Below are 20,819 nucleotides of genomic sequence, written 5' to 3' on the forward strand. Positions count from 1 at the left end.
TATTCTCTTAAATATATTAAATAAGACTTCATCATTTATTAATGATGAAGAAATATTATTTTATAAACTAAAGTCAGTTTAAAATAATATTTACCTTAATTCCTCTAAGTGTTTTTAATTAAGTTAACGTTGACGCATTTTCAAATCAGTATTTTAATATCTCAATGTTAGATCGTTTTGAGGACCCCAAGATGAAAGGACTAGGTTAAATACCCAGACCCCTCTCTCTTTCTCCCTCACTTTTCCCCAGCCCTCTCTCTCTCCTCCCTCTCTCCTTCGGCGTGCGCAGCACGCAGCTCCTCCCACACCGAAGCCTCCATGCCTCAGCCCGACGCTGCCGTGCATCGGCAGCCCTCACTGCTGGCACCACCAGCTCCTCCTTCCTCTGGCGAGCACACCCCCACCGATCTCTCCCTCTCGTGCTCTTTCCTCCTCTCCGCTGGAAGTGTAAAGCCCGAACGGGCTTGATGGCCACTACACCGCCGTGCGCCGCCCAATGGCTCCACTGCTCCCACGGCGACCTCCACTCCCACCGGCCATCATCCTCCACCGAAGCCAGCCCCTATTACGCAGCGCTCCCTCTCCTTCCATGGCAAGTACCCGAAATGGGTTTTAACCCATTTCTCCACCGTGCGCCGCCGTGCGCGACACCCACGGCCACCAGGCACCGCCGTGAACCTCCCTCTCCCTTCCCCTTCCTCCTCCATGGACCCAAGGCCAGTAACCTCTCTCCACCACACGGCTTTCTCCCCCTTACACGCACGGCTTTGCACTCTTCCACCGCCGTGCACCGCCACCCACGGTGGGTAACCACCGTCATCAGCCTCCTCAGGCCACCACCAAGCCAACCCAACCTCCCACGTCCCCGATCTGTTACCCATGCACGCACACTCTCTCTCACTCTCCCACGACCTCTCACCCACTGTGCGGCCAGATCCGCTGCCGTGAGCCACCGTGGCGCCACCTTGACGCCACCATGAGATCCACGTGATGGACAGTCACTGCGCGTGACTGACCGCCACTGCACACGGCTAGAGCCGCCATGTTATGCCCCTCACCACCTTCACGAGGCCTTCACGAGCCCTTCTAAGACCACACTTAGCTATCCAAATGCCCAAACAGTCAACGTACATGGGTTAGCTGCCACGTATGACCTTTCTGACGTCATCGACTGTGACGATCAGTGAGCAACGCACGGGTTATCTCGCCGATGGTATAATCTTCTATCTCTCGTTATTTATGTTAGATATTGATTAGTAGACTAGGTTGTAGACTGTGCTGTTAGTATTTGTGGAGTTCGCTGTATTGAGATGCGTTGTGTAGTGCGCTGTAAAGTGTTAGGTATATCTGTGTAGTGTGGTGATGTGATGTGCCGTGTATGTGTAGTGTTGGGCTTATTGTGTAGTGCGCTGTAAAGTGTTGGGCAACCTGTGTTATGAAGTGTGCGGTGAAATATGATTGTAGAGTTTGTGCTGTAATTATGGCGTGGTTGTGTCGCGTAATGCGGTTGTGGAATATGTGCTGTACTGGTGACGTGGCATGTGGAGTGGGAATAGTACACGTAGTGTACTTTGTGTGTGGCGTAGTGTGATATAAAGAGAGTGTATGTAGAACATACTCTCCTGGCGTATTGTGGAATGGGAAGAGTACATGTAGAGTGTACTCTGTATGGCGTGGTGTGTGAATGGAGTACACGAGAAGTGTACTCCATGTGGTGGAGTGACACACCATATGGCAGGTATGCCATCATGGTGATGCGGCGTAACGAGTGTAAATGGAGTACATGTGGAGTGTACTCTATGTGGTGGAGAGATGCACCATATGACAAGTATGCTATAACGGTGATGGGTCATAACGTGTATGAATGGAGTATACGAGGAGTGTACTATATGTGATGGAGTGATGCACCATATGGCGGGTATGCCATAATGGTGATGTGGCGTGATGGGTATGAAGGGAGTACATGTGGAATGTACTCCATGTGATAGAGTAATGCACCATGTGGCGGATATGCCATAATAGTGATGTGGCATGATAGGTATGAAGGGAGTATTTGTGGAATGTACTCAATATGGTGGATTGATGCACCATATGGCGAGTATGTTATAAGGGTGATGTGGCGTAGTGCATGTAAATGGAGTATGTGAAGGGAGTTGTACTCCATGTGGTAGAGTAATGCACCATAAGGCGGGTATGCCATAGTGGTGACGTGGCATATGTGAAGGGAGTATACATGGAGTGTACTCCATGAGGCAGCGACACTCCGTGTGGCGTGTCGCAGAGATAAGGATGGTTGTGCAGTTGATGGGCGTAGAACGTAGTGAATAGTGTCGGGAATTGTGGAACAATGTCCCGAAGTAGTTATGGTGCATCCTGTAGTCTGAGGTGACAAGTGTCACCGTGATGGACTTATGGCTAGGAGTATGGGTGAAGTAGCAGAACAAGTATAAGAGTACGCAGCGGAAGCATGTTTGGGCAACGTCACGAAGTGACGTGGTCCCTGACAGTCAGGCTTACGATGGGTGAAGAGTTATTGAAGAAATGACGTAACGGGAACGTGACGAGATGTCACGATGTGACGAGAGTATGTGAGGAACCGTACTCGTGATGAGTTAGAAGTTGGCGTAGAAGTGACGTAACAGGATATCAGGTGACGTGACAAGGTCACGATGTAGCTTGAGAGTAGTCTCGAGCTATGTGATGTGACGCAAGGCATAGTTGTGAATGGAGCCTTGTCGCACTAAGTGTTGGGATGAATTGTAAGAAGGGACGGATAGCATGAAGAGTCATGCTAGCCGAGTTAAGAGAATGTTGGTATCGGAATATGGCCCTCATCCCTACGAGCAGGTGATCGACATGTTATATGTTGATCTGAGGTGATAAAGGGGTAAGGTACATGTGTAATCTGGTTAAACACATGTGCCGGACGGATTCACCATATGTAATGGATAATCTGTCCTGAGCACAGTTACACAGTGCTTAAGCCTCAGAGTTGGCTTAGAGCCGTGTGGCTTGTATGGATGGGATTGAGGATTTAGTATAGGCTAAGATGCATGGAGATAGTGACAGGTGTATTGTCTAGAATTGGGATGCGTGACTTAGTTGGTCTGAGTCATGCATCAAGATGAGTTCAATAAGGAGAATAAGACGAATGTCTTAGTGTCTTAATCCTAAGGTGAATCATGGGTTCACTTTAGTGAATGAGCACTCGAGGCAAGACGTTGAGTTAGAAGATGTGGTGACCGTAAGTGGTCCCCGAAGGTTTTAACATAGTGAAGGGCACGTAAGTGCACGGGATAGAAGGAGAGTGTTCCAAGTATAGTGTAGTTCTATTTCTAGTTCAGTTGCTTATGCATTAGATAGAGAATGACGTTAAAGTGATGTATGCATGTAGGTTGCCAGCTGACACGCGCATGAATGGACTGCATGGTATGAAAGTAGCATGGAGTCCAGGTAAGTATTACGTTCATGCCCTTCTGGAGTTTTCTAGAAATTACGAAACGAAAACGAAAAGCTCTTATCTTTAAGAAAATGCTTACGAAAGAAGATGTCATGCTTTCAAACGTATAAGTACGTACGGCCCCTCCATGAAAGCCCATTTTTATGCACCCAAAGTTGTTAATTGTACGCATGCGAATGGATGACTATAAAATGTATCTATTGTACGTATTTTCAAAGAAAACGAACCAATGTAAATGCATGAAAGACGAGCTCGAGCCGACGCCTTCGTGGATCCTACGGACCGACATTGTCGCGAGCGCCGTGAGGTGATGCTTGTGGACGCCGTGAAGGCCAACGTTCAAGGTGATGCTTGCGGATGCCGCGAAAGGCGAAGTTTGAGCCCGTGCTTTATGTTTTATGGACGGTACGAACTGATACTTTTGTGAATGCCGCGAGATGATGCTCGTGGACGTCATGAAAGAAGACGTTCAAGCCCATGCTCACGAAATGACGTTTTCTCACGAAAAGAAATGTTTTCTCATGTTAAATGAAAAAAAGAACTGAATGAAAGCACCAGCTCTTTAGAGCTGGCATGAACGAATGAAAGAATGAATGAAAGCATGAAATGTATGAAGATAACGGCCACATGAATGAATGGAAAGGGGTACCCAATGAATGAATGGGCAGATTGCAATGCCGAGCAGTAGTACTGGTAGTGCACCCAGTGCTGCACCCTAATGGAATGGGCTTCCAACCCATGGCCACGGGCGAATCCATCGGCCATAGGGCCGCTAACCCGAACACACGGGGCGTAACAGTGTGTACCGGCCTATGAAAGTGAAAAGAAAGAATGTATGTATGTATGTATGTACGCATGAATGCACGAACGCACTTTAAGAAATGAAGGCACTGACGGGTGACACGTTTTACGAAAAGAAAGGAAAACCCTGTCTAGTGACGTTTTCAAATGAACGCACGTATGCACACATGCATGTAAGTATAGTATGTACGAATGATGAATGCATGAATGAAAACCTATGTTATTATATTTTAACTGCATGAAGTAATGCTTACGAGTCTTCGACTCATTTTAGTTTTTATGCATGTCCCTCCCCCCCACAGGGAAGGAAATGAAGCACGCGTCGGACACGGCCCATGGGGAAGAGCACGGAAGTCTAGGCACGAGGTTTTAAATGTAAGAGAGGCCTTTTATTATTAAAAATGATGTTTTCCGCTGTAAACCTCTTTTATTGTAAAAGCACATTTTTATTTTATAAACGTAGAGTTTTGCACCCTGGGAAGAAGCAAAAAGTTTTAAATCGGATGGTAACTCCCGTCGTCCTTTCTCAAAATATTTTATAAAAAGACCCACCACAAGAACGGGCGTTACATAGTGGTATCAGAGCAGAGCCCAGGTTATGCTTGACTCTATAGTATTCTTTTCAAAATAAAAGAGAGAAAATCATTTTTTTTAAGAGAAAACTTTTTCTAAAGAGAAAACGTTTTCTATGGAAAGAAAACTTTGCTTATGCTTGTTATAAAGATTTCAAACTTTTTCAAATGGATGTTGAAAGTGTTTTTTTAAATGGTTTTATAAATGAAGAGGTATATATTGAGCAACCTCCAGGTTTTGAAAATCATATTTCTCCAAATCATATTTAAACTTACAAAAGCAATATATGGACTCCAACAAACCCCTAGAGCTTGATATGAGAGACATAGTGGTTTCTTGATTAAAAAGGTTTTTCAAGAGGAAAGATCGATACAACTCTTTTCATTAACATGAAAAAGATGATATTCTTTTGATCCAGATTTATGTGGATGATATAATATTTGGCGCTACTAATGAAAATATGTGCCAGATTACAAGACATGCTAGATGCATATTTTATTTAGCTAAGCCAAGGAGATTAACTACAGATTGTCCCTATTTTTCTTGTAAACGTTGAACCTATGTTGTTAATTGTTGATGTTGACTTTGTATTTATACTCTCTCTCATTCCAACTCCTCTATTCGTGGTTGCAAATCAGGAGCGTACCGGTCCACAAATTTCTTGTTTTAATCTTTTATTCTTTCTACTTTTATTAGCAAGCATTTGATGCAATTCAGATATTTGATTGTTAAGCCGATCAACCTTACTCACCCTTGCCAGTAACGTCCGAGACATGATCGTAATAGAGACAACATATTGAGCACTGAGCATTCTTGATCCTGCAACAACCTAAAAATCAATCCTACCAGAAAAATGCATCTCTACTCCTATCATGGTGTTGACGACCTCATGAGAGAAAATTAGTGGTTGACGCGTAAATGGTTCCTAATTCAAATCTATAACATTATTGGAAGAATGTTGCTCAACCATGCTATCGTTCTGGATACACAAGAAACTAGGTCAAGGAGAAATGTGAGAGATTTTTTAGTGAGTATTCGAAGGGTGAAAATGGTCTTTTTAAATAGAAACCCAGAGCATTCAAATTTCTGCAAAATCCCGTTTGTCAACAACATCAAGTAGATTTGAATCTCTTCCCGCACTATCTTCGCGAACCCAGGCGGCTACTAAAGGCTTTGTAGCACTTGTCAAGACTCGAGCGAGGCTTGAGACTTTGCAACACTTGTCGGGACCCAAGCGGAGCTCAAGCTTTACAACACTTGTCAGGACCCAGGCAGTTCTAATTATTGAAATCTCCATAGTTTCTACAAATGCATCATTTTCATTAGTCCATTGCCATTAGCTACTGCGGTTCCTTTTTAATCATGCCAAAAGGGGGAAAAGTTTTAGACTAGAACATTATATTATTAACCTTTTTTTTAAAAAAAAAAAAAATTTGACATTCCTTATATTATTAACCTTATTTATATATGCTTGGAATTATGTTTATCTATTGCTTGAAAAACTAACGCATATTCTCAGAGGAAGCTTAAGTATTACTATAGGCTTCAGAGTTCTACTAAGTATTTGTCGTCATCAAAAAAAGGAAGATTGTTGAATCCAAGGTTTCAAGTCTCATATAATTACATATTTACATATGGATTTTGATGATAACAAATGAATTCAAGCATAAACGAATCCCAAGTTCAAATTGTTTACACAATGAAGCCAAGCATATCAATGAACCAAGCATGAACAAGAAAGGGAACAAGTTCACAAATGAAGCTCTTAAAGTAATTTTGTACATCTCTTGATAAAATTCGAAATTGGATTAAGGCTCAAAATTAATTCTTTATCATAAAACATTAAATTGTATTTTTCACATGTATATGACATATTTTGAAATTTAAATTTTGAAAAGATGATTGATTGTGCCCTCTTTTACATGTGCATGACATGATTAAAAGTTTAAATTTTAAAAATTTGAAGGATGATTGATTGTCATCTTTCACATATGCATGACATGATTAAAAATTTGTATTTTAAAAATTTGAAAGATGATTGATTGTCATATTTCACATGTGTATGTTTTGTTTGAAACTTTTCAAAAGTGATTGATGCTATTTTTCACATATGCAAAAAGTAGATGATTTTCTTTGAAAATTTTGAAAAGTAAATAGTGCTCCTTTTGTTATATGCGAAATGTAAAATATTAGGTTTGAAAACTTTGAAAAGTGAATGATGTTGTCTTTGACAATTTCAAGAATAAGAAACTTTTATTTGAAAATTTGAAAAGTAAATAATGTTGTCTTTCACAATTTTGAAAAGTAAAATTTTGATTTGAAAATTTTGAAAAGTGAATAATATTGTCTTTAACATGTGAATCTTTTTAAATTTGAAAATGAAGTCTCATATGCCTATAAGTAGCTCATTTGAGATCTTCAAATTAAGAACAACAACAAGAGCATATGCACATCAATTGTAAGTTTTACAACATCCATTCAAAGTTTTCAATCTCTCTTCTCCAAATATTGAGCCTTAACCCTCATTCATTTTGAAAGATATATAGTTTTGTGCAGTATTGTTCTTATTCCACTCATTGGAGAGTGTTTTCCGATAACCTACCCACTATCAGCTCTTGTATTCGTAAAAGGTTGTGTATAACCCTTTTGCTTATAGAAAGTGTTTTACACAGGGAATAGACGTTGAATCATCACGTGTAAGGTAATTGTAAGTGTAGATGGTGTTCTACACGGATTTTTTGTAGCAATACTTTTCAAACGTATAATAGGTTTCTATCTCCACTTAAAGAAGATTGGATAGGGAATTTGGGAATCCTCAAGGGGTAGCTCAAGGCGAGGACGTAGGCAGTGGGGCTGAACCTCATTAAAATACTGAGCTTGCTTCATCTTACTCTTACTCTTTATATTTATTAATGTTTCGTATTTAGTTCATATTTTATAGTGTATTTAATTTATAATTGCATATTCTTAAATACAACGCAATTCACCCTCACTCTTGTGTTAGTTATCTAGGCAACAACTAGGTTCTCGCCCAAGTAGGTCTAGGGGCCCCACTTGCCAGGGTACTAGCCAAACAAGACTCATGTGCCTTGCTAGTGTACTAGCCTTTGCAAAATCTTTGTTGCTCTATTAAGGTTTTAGCCTTTGCAAGTTCTTTGTTGCCCCATCAATGTTCGAACCAATGGTAGTAGCCTTGCAAGGTTATTGGTGCCCTTCTTGTAACAGCCTCCTATAAATTCAATGGTGGAGTTTCTATAAGCTTTAGGAACCTCGTGAAAATTCCGTAACTTTTCACGAATGGTTGAATAATGATGTCATAAAATTATTTAAGAGATGCATCTCAAACTCTAACGAAATCCTCTTTAAATCCCAAAAAGAGACCCATTCAATTAAGGCCCTTTAGGCCCACGAATTTTTGGTCACTTTAGCAAAGCTTGTTGGGGAATTTTCCACCCACCCAAGGCTAACCACCCACTGCCCAATGCAACCCTAAAAGTCACATGATGTGAGGGCAAGTCCATCTCACCACCTCACTACATGACAAATGAAGGCAGTCCAATACCACGGGCGATTTGCCCCTTTTTTGGCCAAAACCACAATCACTCAATTGTCACTCAAGCCCTCCTTTCAGTCTTCAAAATGTGTATGAGGCATATAGTCCATTTTCACACTCATTTCATGCCTTTCACTCACGTTCTTGGAGAGAATAGTTAGAGTTTTAGTTTTTGTTAGTACCTTTTTTGTTCGATTTCATGCTCTTTTTTATAGGTAAAAAGTTGTTTTAACCATCGAAAGGTCATTCTAGGTGATAAATAGGATAATATATTGTATTTTGGAGTGTTTGACAAAGCTAATGGACATATCTTAGTTCAAAATTTTTATAGTGTAGTTAACATGTTTATATGAATTTTTTTTAAGGATTTGTTGCATTTTATAAGCTTTTGATGAAATATTCTCATAGATCTAGAAAGTTAGAAACAAGAAAGAGTAAAACAGTTTCTGTTTTATGAAAGCTTTGATCTTTTGTAGTTTAATTTTACTCCAATGGCTGTGATATTTTTATTTCATGATCTTAAGCCTTTGCTCTACATGTTAGGATGTTGCTTTAAAGATTTTAGGTGTTAATTTGTGCAGATATGATTTTTATACAAGATAATACTCAGTTAGGTCAAAAGTTGATGATTTCGACTAGATCTATATTTTGGTTTATTTTTAGCCATATGATTTTAAGTTTAATACTTGGATCTACTTTAGGACATATTTTTAAGCCATTTCATGTTGTTGGGTTGAAGTTTATACCAAGGTATGTCTCGGATCAATGTTTAATCAAATCAAAGTGTTGGAGCCGAGTACTTCAAGTAAGATTTTATGATTTTAGTGCATTTATGTGTTGATTCAAAGCATGTTAGTTTTTAGAAGTGTGTTATGAACATGTTAGAAGAAAGTTTTTAACTTTAAGAATTCTTGGAGATATTTTGAAAAGAGTCAAAAACTTGAGATTTAATAGTTTGTGTTTTGGTTAAAATTTGGATTTTTTTGCTGAAAAACTTGTTGTTTTGTGAAGTATAATTTGTTGGATGTTTTAAGCATGTTTTTAAACTTCGGATTAAGGATCTTTGTTGCAATATTTCGGTTTAGGCATAAGTTTCGAAGTTGAATGAAATTGAAACAAAATTTTTCTAACTTGATATTTGAGTTTAAGACAAAATTTTTATAAGGAATATAAATTTTGGTGATTTTTAGAGTTACAATGTGAAATCCTTAAGTTAGGGGCAAAATGGTCATTTTTCATATGTAGAGGGTAAAATGATAATTTTACTCTAAATTAGCATTTTCCATGTCATTTAGGTTTTACGGGGTTTTGGAAAAAGAGAGAAAATAAGTTGAATAAAAAATATTATAAAGTTAAAATATTGTTAGAATATAGTTTTTTACTATTATTTTTGTTTGAGAATTTGAAAAAGTCGAATTATTTTTTATTTTTTGTTTAAAAGTTTGAAAAGTTGTAATAATTAATTTGAAAGTATTTATACTTAAGTGATATTGGGAATAATGTGATATGATGAGATGAGAATTTTGGGATGGAAAAAGTTGCATCCCAAAATTCTCGTGATAGAACATTCTCGTGTTTCGTGCTTTCTTCCGTAAACGTGTCAATCACTGTAAGTTAGCTCCTAACTTACTATTAGATTACTATGTACGTGTGATTGGTAAGGAAACTACTATTTATGTACTTATGTTATCTAATAATCTAATATGCAATGTTGTGTCATGCCACTACATGTATGACTCTTACTCATATTATATTCTCTCACAACATATTTATCTATTACACTATCTTCTGTCATTAAATATTTTTCTGTTACAATATATATATATATATATATATATATATATTCTATCACGTAAAGTTATCTGGTACTCATTATGTCATGTCATAAAATGTTCCTAAGAATCTTTGTTAGTGTCCAGTATGAACAGGAGCACATAGACATTGAGTTAGTAATATATTCTATTGTTGTGAAATAGATTCACAAGTGATGAATATGATAGACTTAATGTGAGCATGCTTAGGAAATATTTAAGTAGAAGACAAGAAAAGGAAAAAAGCAAAGAACATGGATACAGTCGTGGTGAGTGAGACCTTTTGTCAAACATGTGCACGATTTGATAAAGGGTGAATAATGTTCATTAGAGAAAAGGAAAGGCTTCCTCAAATACAAATGTGAAATACAGGGGTTCTTTCAACAGCCATGACAAACACAACCTTTCATACAAAAATAAATAGAGTTGGGTAAAACCCCTAACAAGTATTGAAGAGATTTTCAGAGTTCCAAGGGTTTGATACTCTAGTTTCTTGAAGATAATCCGATGGTCCCCTTGGATTGGAGTTAGTTTATCCCTAAACTTCGTCAAAGGAAAGACATTACCTTTGTGAATTTTTTTTTCCCTTCGTGTTGAGTTTTTTCTTCTGCGCGCGTCCTTGGCTCAAAGTCAAGGGAAAGGAGCTTTTTAAAGGGAAGTCGTTCGAACGATGTTCGTACGAGTCTTTAAAGGGAGATCTCGTTTGGACGAGGCATCGTCCGGACAGACCTTTCGAACATCACTGCCTGAGGCTCGTTTGAACGGCTGGAATTAATTGTAATTCCATTCGAAGGTCTGACGTTCGTGAAAGTGGCTCTGTTCGGACAAACAATTGTTCTTTACTTCCGTTTGAGCGTCTCTGTCAGTGAGCCATGATGTATATCACGTTCCAATTGTCCGGACAAGAAAGCTATTTTGTTCTGTTCGACCATCGCAGAGGCATAACAAAGTAGACACGTCCAAATGAGGCACGGTTCGGTATTTCCGTTCGAGCGGTTGTGTGTGTGGCCACAGTTCTTATTAACTTAGTAGTCCGGACGATGAACTACTTGCATGGTCCGTTCGAGCCATTATGAGATGCCTACGTAAATTATAATGGGTTGGAGAACGGACGAGGGACTTTCGGCCACTCCGTTCGAATCACTCTGTGAGCCTTGACTAAGGGTGTGTGTAGATGTTGAAGTGAGTTGAGTTGAGTTGAGTTGTGATGATAAAATATTGTTAGAATATTATTTTTTAATATTATTATTATTTTAAAATTTGAAAAAGTTGAATTGTTTATTATATTTTGTATTGAGATTTGAAAAAATTATAATGATGAGTTGAGATGAGTTGAGGTGAGTTTGGTAACCAAACGCACCCTAACTTTGGTCCATAAATAAAGGGTGGGTCTACGCCCACCGCTGGAAGCCCCCACCATTATGTGTTTTTTTTAATTTTTTTGTTTTTTTTACATGATTTTTTTAATATTTTTTTTTAAAAAAAATTCACAATATTATTAAAAAACACTTACTTAATCACAAAGTTAAAAAAAACTAAAAAAAAAAATTACCAGCAGGAGTTTCCAACGGTAAGCATAGTATTTTTCATTAATAAAAGGTTTTTACAATTTTCAGAGAAATTGTAAAATATTTTATTAAAAATTAGTATTACTCCTTGCACAATTCTGCTAAAATCTGGACGCGAAAATCACGATATAAAAAATGAAATTAAAAATTTATTAAAATGAGCTTGGTTATATTAAAGGTGAATTTGGATAAAAAGTTCAGATGAGATGAGATGAAATATTTTATTGAAAATTGAATAAAATATTGTTAAATATTATTTTTTAATATTATTTTTATTTTGAGATTTGAAAAAGTTGAATTGTTTATTATATTTTTATATGAAAATTTAAAAAATTTGTAATAATGAGATAAGATAGGATTGTGTATCCAAACCTACCATGTTAATAATAAACCAAGCCCAAATATTATAATTTCCCTTGCAATGTTCACGCGGGAGAAAATAGCAGCAACCATCTAGGAAATATTGAAAATGTCACCAACATATCTCACACAAAATATTGCACTCAAAATACTAAAATCTATCCAGACACAACAAAGGGAAATTGTTTTTCACTCTAAAAAAAGACGACATTCTTGGGTTTCAACTCTAAAGAGTATTTGTAGAGCCCGTGAATTTTTCACATTCTGAACCTCATCGTCGATTTTCACTTAATCTCCCTGGTCTCCCTAGTCTAGGGAATATTGGATTTTATCTTCAGAACTTACAATGTCGCCATCTCAATCAACCCAAGGCCCACACATACTCACGCAATCTGGGAATGGTAACCCATTATCTTACGAATCTATTTTAGCTATTGTAGTTTGAGGGGCTTTTGTGGACGTGATAAAGTGAGGGGCTTTTGAAGTTCGGATGATGTGCAAGGGGATTTTCACCCCTCCATCCTAGCGGGCCTGAGGATAGCAACTAAGGGAACAAGAATCAAAGGCTCAGCCTAGAACAAATAAAGTCTCCAATATGGCTCATGGGTAGGTTCTTCTAGATGCAACCTGCATGATAGAACATGCTGCAGGAGATGAGACACATCGACCTGAAAACCCTTTAAATAGTGTCCAGCTCTCGAGTGTTTGTCCGTATAGCAGGCATAATGTACGGGGACCCTCGATCCTCTAATAGGAGGGACATCAACAGACCACCAAGGATGCTAGTGGAGAGAGGGAAATCGGAAAATCATGCCGCATTAATGGCACCACTACTTGAGCTACACGCTACATTAATGACGTCGTCGCAGAACCGCACCGCATTAAAGGACTCTGACAAAAGGAATAGTACAAAGGACACAAACTCCATGGCACAAACACAATCTGTCTTCCCAGACTTATAGTATAAATAGCAAGTCTTAGGTACAAAAAACTCTCTCTGATCTCTAGACTCTCATACTTATTTATAAACTTCTAAGAGAATTTACTAACTTTGACATCAGAGACTCCCCAGCTCCAAGGCCGCCCTCTGCTAGTCGCCTCCTTCCCTATCTTTTGCAGGCTCAAGTTTTGAAAACCTGAATCGCCGAAACCATGCCCAAAGGCTTACAAAACACAACGTTAACAAGGTCGTTTCAAAATTGACCTTTATGCTCCATATCAAGTAAAGGTACCACCTTTTGAGTCTTGTATTTCCTCTTCTACCTTTTGAGGCTTGTATTTCATATGCTACTGATAAAGTAAAGGTACCTTATTTTGTGTTTGTAGAGATGTTATTTACTAGTAGTTTTTCTGGTTGATTGTAACAACCTCACCCTAGAGTAAGACGAGTTGCTACTTGTCATCCTATGATTTGATTTTTTTTCGAATAACATACCAACAATTTATAAAAAGAGACCTATATCGCAAACTAAAAATTTTGAAAAGGGACATTCCCCATTTCTATCATTTTTCAAAGTCCCAAAATACCTATTTATCAAAATACAGGACGATCCCATTAATTACAGGTTAAAACTATAGTCATCTCCCGGGTAGACACATCTACCTGATTCACAAAACATTTTGTCTTAAAAATACATGCCTCCAACGATTTTACAAACCAATCAAAATAAAATTTCCAACATCATATACAGACCCAACACAGGCTAAGGGTAGGCTAGGCATCTGGCTCCCCCTCCCTAGCGATGTCTTGCTCCACAGTTTCTTCCTCGACATTTTCTGGAACTTTAAAACATTTAAAACAAAGGTGAGTCCAATATTTAGTAAGTGGTACACCAAGCAGTTAAAATAACATACATCGACTATTCTTTTCTTTTGAGAAGTCATACAAGCTTAAAACATTTAAATAAACATTCAAATTCAGTTTTCACTTTCTTTTGGCAGGTACACTATTACGCCCTGTGTGTTAGGTTAGCGGTCTATTTGGACCTAATCTCCACCCGTGGCCACAAGTTAGGAAATCCCTCGGTCAAGATGGCGCCATTGGGTGCACTACCAATAGGACCAATCCGGCATTGCAATCTGCCCCTTTCCTTTGGTACCATTTCATTCTGTCATTGGTCATTTACATGATTTCATACAAAAACCTTCATTTCCTTTCTTTCCTTTTTCCATTCATAGCAATTTCATCCACTTTCCTAATCCAATGTAGCATGCATTTTTTTTCATAAGAATGCATTTCATGCCATACTTCATATTAAGGAAAATCTTTTTAAGAAAACATGTGCATCATAATTCTCATGATCTAAACCTTGGATGCATATGCTTTACATCATACATATACACACATTTATAAATTATAGGATGCTTAACATGGGCTACCATGAAGGCTTATACACATATACATTTAACTTTTCATCACAAGAAGCATTTAGTAGAAGAAATTGCCATGTGAGCTTGGTCATAACTAATTACCTGCGAGCTTTACTAGTGAGTTCCTTTGAACTTGAAAATAAATTCCTATTCAATGAAATAGAATAAACACATCAATATCCATCTCACTTTAAGCTTTCACCAATCAACACCGTTAACTAACGTTCACTTAGTGTTTTCCTTAAGTTCTCCTCACTTAATGCACATTATCTACAAAGCACAGCCTTAACCAATTCAACTACCCACCATACCCACTAAGCCAAAACATTAAAATCCTTATTTCAAGCATTTTGAAGAAACTCATAAAAGTGATTAATAGCATGCTTGCTGTCCATTAAAGGCCATTGTGTTTTCTACAAGAAGGATAGATGGGAATCATGGGTTAGGAATTTACAAATGGTAGGAATTTATTTAGAAAATGGAAGGGAACAAGGGAGTATCACAAATCTGGAATTTTCATCAAAGAGGGCATTTGACAGCTTTTTAATAACATGTGAAAACCAATTTAAACAAAGAGGTAAAGCTCACAACATGGCTACTTTTTGTCCCTTGTTCTCAATGGTTGTTCGTACAAACAATTATCTTTGGTTGGGCAAGGGATGCAAAGGAATAATGGGGATGAAATGGACTGTTGCAAGTCCCAAAACAGAGTGCATAGCAGAATTTTCTGCACTTTTATGGACAGCTAATAGCTTTAGTACATTCATGCAATTAAACATCCCTCACTTAACCACAATCTCAACTACATAAATAAACAATACTAGAGTTGAAGAAAACTTGAGAAGAGACATCACATTTTTGTGAAAACATAGCATAAACAATAAGTATAGCTCTCGGCAACTCAGAAATTCCCAAAGTAAGCTTACTAGTTTAATTAAAATTCTTAGTGGCATACTTAGGCTATAAACCTTGAGGAAAGTGTGTAAAAGTACAAATCTCAATTTCATTAATCTAACACATAAAAACAAAGGCTTGACATAGGTAGAACATGCTTTAAACTCAAGAAAATGTAAGGAAAGGCCATAAAAGAAATTCTTTGCAGACCCACATGGCTGAAACGAAAAACAGAGCATAAATTCCATTTTTACCTTCCCAAGCTATGGTGCACGATTGTTGGGCTCTAGCTACCCTTCCTCTACTCGGTTACTACCTAAATAGAACAAATATTAGAGGAAACAAGTGAGAAATCGAAGTTAGAAGCCACTACACACAATCGGCCAGTAGCAAAAATTCGAAACCCAATAGCATTGCCACGGTTGCTTAGCACAGATTCAACTGTATCAAACCTTGGGGAATAAGAGTATTACTGGCTTGTTCTTCCTTTGAAGATGCAAAACTAAGCATCAAAACAAAGAAATGGAATAGAAATTCGAAGGATTTCTCGGCTGGAAAATAAGCAGAAAATTTCTTAGCAAACCCTAGCTTACCATCTAACATAGAACCGAAATATCCAAAATAGAACTAAAATCAAGAAGCGCACCTGCGTAACTCTCCCTGCTCGAAAATCAAGAACACTTACCCACACCTTGTGGGCAAGGTGTTTTAAGAGGAGGGCATTGTGACACGCGGGATCTCCTCTGTCGTTGGAGACTACCAGGGCGTCGCCAAGGGAGGAGAGGGACCGGAGAAAATGAACGTAGAAGCTTATGCCGAGGGGATGAAGTGGTGGAGCTGGGCCAGCTGGTCCATGGGCCAGACGTGTTGGCTTGTTATGTTAGTTAACCGTAATGGGTTTATCCATTTGCTTTTATTAAATGTAGGGCTTAGGCCCATTAGTGAAGTCTGTGTTATTAGGTAGGTTGGCGTCTGTGATTTCCTTTAAGTGCAATGCACAGTGCATGTAATTTTCCCTACGAAGTTTGTTATGTAGAGGGTATAAGAAATTGTAGTGGGAGCTCATCCTCGCTGAAAATTAATACAAGATTCTCTTTCAATTCTCTCTCTCTCTCGTCTTCTGAAGAGCTCACCTTTGAAGTGGGTATTTTCTTCTTTCAGTTTTCAGGCATGTTATGCATCAAAAATCATCTCGTCTCATCTCACTATCCAAATTACACTTAAAATCTTTTCCAGAACTACAAATATATTGGTATTTTGGTTTCGTTTCGTTAACTATAACACAAGTAAACAAAAGAGTTTTCAGTATTTCATTGTATCCCTGAGATTTTTTGCCCTAACCCAGTGCATACCAATTAATCCACATTGATATATAGAAATGAAAGTTATCTTAACATACAAAAACTATATTATTTCGCGCCTTTAAAGCAAATATTTAATTTCGTTTCCAACAGCATGTAGCGTTCAAAAGTTTGGATATCGTCTGCTAATTCATGCATGGGGTACCTTTGTAATTAAAGAAACCATAAACTAATTAATCTGACTTTTAAAGTTTGTTCTTTTCCTCTTTATTAACATTTATTTGTGTGCTTTCATGATTGGTTTGAATGTTCATAGTTATCCAAAAAAGGAAGAAAAGCATTTATTTATGGCCGCCTCACGTCCTTTGACAGTAACATCAACATATAGCCGCCTCACATATAATTATCTTCCCGACCAAGTCCACCTTAACTCAACAGATGCTACAGATCATAAAAAGGTTTTGTTCTTTCCTCTTTATTGCCATTTATTTGTGTTCTTGTCTTGCACGAATCTTCAAACATGATGAATACGTAGTCTCTGTTGGGGTTATAGAAAGGGTTGGTCGTCAGTTTATAATTGGGCGGAAAAATTTTATCTTTCGAACTAGTTTTTGAAATTGAAAGAGCTCTAAGACCATCCAATATTAATATCAAAGCTTAAATTTATCAACATTCTCGCTCCAACAGTCCGAAAGAGAAACTGATTGTTGTTGCTTCCATCCAGGACTCGATGTGTGAGGGAGAGATTATTGGTGTTATCCCACATCGATTATGAAATGAGCTAGTGATTAGTTTATAAGTATGAAGAAAAATCTTACTTCTTGAACTAATTTTTGAGATTGAGAGAGCTCGTGACCACATAACCGTCCCTACTACTATAAAAACATTATTATTTGTTTGGGTCGTAATCTTTTCTGAATTTGGATATGTTGTTCATCAATTCTGAACATGATCTGAAAAATAAAATAAATAAATCTTATGAATTCAATTGAGAAAAATATTGGGAAGGCTTGGTATATATATATATATGTGCACGGTGGTGTCATTATCTCAAGCTGCAGCAGCACCCCCAATAAGTTGAACTCGATTATTAATAGTCAAAAAACAGCTAAAACATTAGAATATAATATGATATGTTTGTGATTGACAGCCCTTTTTTTTTTTTTTTTTTTTTTTTTTTTTTTTTTTTTTTTTTTATAAAAAGATCTCTTTCCATTCATTTAAGAGGACATACAACTTTGACTTCAAACAACAAGTCAATTACAAACGTTAGTAGAATCTCAGTACACTATTGTGACTGACATGGTCTAGTCCAAACGGCTTATCTCTAAAAACCGAAGTCTAAGAGATAGCACAACTCTGTTCCCAACAGAGTTCACAATAACCAAACATAAAACTCCATACCCAACTAGGTTGGGTATGGAGAAACCAAACCCCAACATCACCGACTAAGCGGGGGGGACAACACCCTTCGGACCTAAGTCCGAAGGGACAAATGTTTTTGGGTTTTTTTGTTTTCTTGAAAATAAAGACAATGCATAAATAAATTACATAGAGAAAACACTGTAAAAAGGGAAAAATAGTGTACAAAAAACGCCTCGGAAGGAAAAACCGACGGTCGGTCTTGGGAGATCCATAGTCACCGGTTCGGGAGCTGCCGCGCGTTGCAACGGCATAGAGCTCCTTGGTGGCGTGTGAGGGCCACGCGCCGACGAGCTTCGGAATTTTCGTCCCGCGCATGCAGGCTACGCTCCACTCCGATTGGGGCCGTGTTCGGTGGACGAGTAGATCGGCAGCTGGGCAACCTCCTGGTGGGGCGCGTGTTGGCTATAATGACCCCGAAGACCACGAACGGCGATTCTCCCTTTATTTGGCCTGAAAAACGAAAAAGAAAAAACAAAATACAAAGGAAAATCAGAGAAGTAGAGGGAAAGAGTGAAGGGGGAAGGAGCTGAAGCTCCCACCCCCTCTAGCCGGTCTGAATGAGTTGGGTTTAGAGAGAAAGTTGCGGTCTGGGTTTGGGTTTAGAGAGGATTGACAGCCCTCCTTAATCATGAGTAGATATGCCACATTCCTTTATGTATATCCGACACTTGGGAAAATTAATGAAATTGCTCCGCAAGAAGATGTAAAGTATGATAGCCTCAATTTATGACAAGGAAGTTGCCCATTTTGACGTTCCTTGCACCGATTAAGTTTCTGTCACACTACAATATTTCTGACTACTTTATATTTTAAGGGTGTTTACGTGATTATCCTGCTAACCTCCTCCCTATAAATTCAAGCATTCTCGAGTCATGCAACTCAAAACACGAACACAATGGACAGGATTAGCGTATGTTTGACGATCTTCTCTCTTTGCCTGCTTGCTACTGCCGCTGCCCAACATTGTGGAAGACAAGCCGGTGGCAGAACATGTCCCAACAATCTTTGTTGTAGCCAGTTTGGTTATTGTGGGACAACTGATGACTATTGCTCACCCTCCAAAAACTGTCAGAGCAATTGTCAATCCGGCGGTGGTGGTGGCGGGGGCGGGGGTCAGAGTGCCTCTGATATGAGAGCAACGTACCACTTCTACAATCCTGAGCAGAATGGTTGGAACTATAACGCTGTTAGTGCATATTGCTCAACATGGGATGCTAACAAGCCGTTGGCATGGCGCAAGAAGTATGGTTGGACTGCCTTTTGTGGACCGGTTGGGCCTCGTGGGCAAGCCGCTTGTGGCAAGTGCCTGAGGGTAAGTACCAAAAATAACTTAAAAAACAAGTTGCTCTGTTAATTTTTTTTTTTTTTTTTTCACTATCTAGTTTTTTAAACACTCCTGCACTATAGACCTGGAATTAGTCATAGTCAGAAATAATATCACCGTATGATTGAAATGCGTCACATGTTTTTTTGCAGGTCACAAACAGCAGGACAGGAGCAGAGACAACAGTGAGAATTGTAGATCAATGCAGCAATGGAGGTCTAGATCTGGATGCAGGAGTGTTTAAAAAACTAGACACTGATGGAAGAGGATATGCCCAGGGCCACCTTATGGTTAACTACCAGTTTGTGAACTGCGGAAATTCGTTGGTTGAAGCACTATTCAATTTGTTTTGATGTACAAGCATGATCATTCCTAATAACCAAATCACTTCTGACATTAAATAAAGATTGCTATTTGTCAGAGAGAAATCGGCACTTGACCTCTCTCTCTCTCTCTTTTTTTCACTTTTAAATGAAATTCATGCATAGATCTTTATGTGACATGGATGTGTCCCTTTCCAAAGGAAATTTATGGTGACATGGTACCAAATTCTTACACATCACCTCTATTGTGGCATAGATCACACTCCTTGTTATGCTTGTCAAATGTGTCATGACTCGCTACACTCGGGGTCGTTTTCGAATTAAATTACTCTGAACTGCTTTTAAATTCAAATTTTACCCTGTACTTTTAAAATTTATCAAATTAATCTTCTCCTTCCACTTTTCAAAAATCCCGTGTGATTTTCGATTTTTTTTTTTTTTTTTTTTCACTAGGTGGCTTTTGTTTCCCTATCATATCAGAAAAGGCATAGAATGTGGTATTGTAGATCTTCAACAATTGCCTTGACACAATCACACTAAGGTTGTATTTGGATGTTAAAGTGAGTTGAGTTGAGTTGAGATGATAAAATATTGTTAGAATATTATTTTTTAATATTATTATTATTTTAGAATTTGAAAAAGTTGAATTGTTTATTATATTTTGTATTGAAATTTGAAAAAGTTATAGTGATGAGTTGAGTTGAGATGAGTTGAAATAGGTTGATGATCCAAACGATGGATAATTCAAAGTAATCCAATAGTTGGATTGCTTTGCCAGCCGTCATTAGGCCAACCAATTACGGGACTCGACCATCTTTTCTTACCATTTCCTGATTTTTTCTTTTTATTTCACACACTATATCTACTGTTTTGAGGTGATTGTCAGAAATATGAGGCGCTTCATTGATTTGGTAAAAAAAATAGTTGTGTGTTACCCACTCAAGGCGAGCAACGGTCAATGATAGACTAGACATATATGAAAGTTTTCCGTAACAATATTGAAATGCTCAGAAGAGTGGCAGTGTCATATGCAGAAGCTCACACTCCACCTAAAAG

The 20,819-nt window shown here is 38.2% G+C and overlaps 1 protein-coding gene and 1 long non-coding RNA gene across 2 annotated transcripts; one reads left to right on the forward strand and one right to left on the reverse strand.

Moving 5' to 3' along the window:
• Nucleotides 1-13,595: 13,595 nt before the first annotated feature.
• Nucleotides 13,596-16,069, reverse strand: LOC121261631. The gene is made up of 2 exons (XR_005939935.1): nucleotides 15,864-16,069; nucleotides 13,596-13,908 (listed from the first exon to the last, which is right to left on the reverse strand). It is a non-coding gene; the product is annotated as an uncharacterized LOC121261631 (long non-coding RNA).
• A 2,844-nt stretch (nucleotides 16,070-18,913) lies between these two features.
• On the forward strand, nucleotides 18,914-19,864 carry LOC121259141 (pathogenesis-related protein PR-4-like). Its single transcript, XM_041160637.1, has 2 exons — nucleotides 18,914-19,428; nucleotides 19,593-19,864. Exons 1-2 carry the CDS (start codon nucleotides 19,012-19,014, stop codon nucleotides 19,791-19,793), a joined length of 618 nt encoding a protein of 205 aa, XP_041016571.1. The 5' UTR covers nucleotides 18,914-19,011; the 3' UTR covers nucleotides 19,794-19,864.
• Nucleotides 19,865-20,819: the final 955 nt, after the last annotated feature.

This window comes from Juglans microcarpa x Juglans regia, chromosome 4D (assembly GCF_004785595.1).
Source record: "Juglans microcarpa x Juglans regia isolate MS1-56 chromosome 4D, Jm3101_v1.0, whole genome shotgun sequence".
Classification (NCBI taxonomy): domain Eukaryota; kingdom Viridiplantae; phylum Streptophyta; class Magnoliopsida; order Fagales; family Juglandaceae; genus Juglans; species Juglans microcarpa x Juglans regia.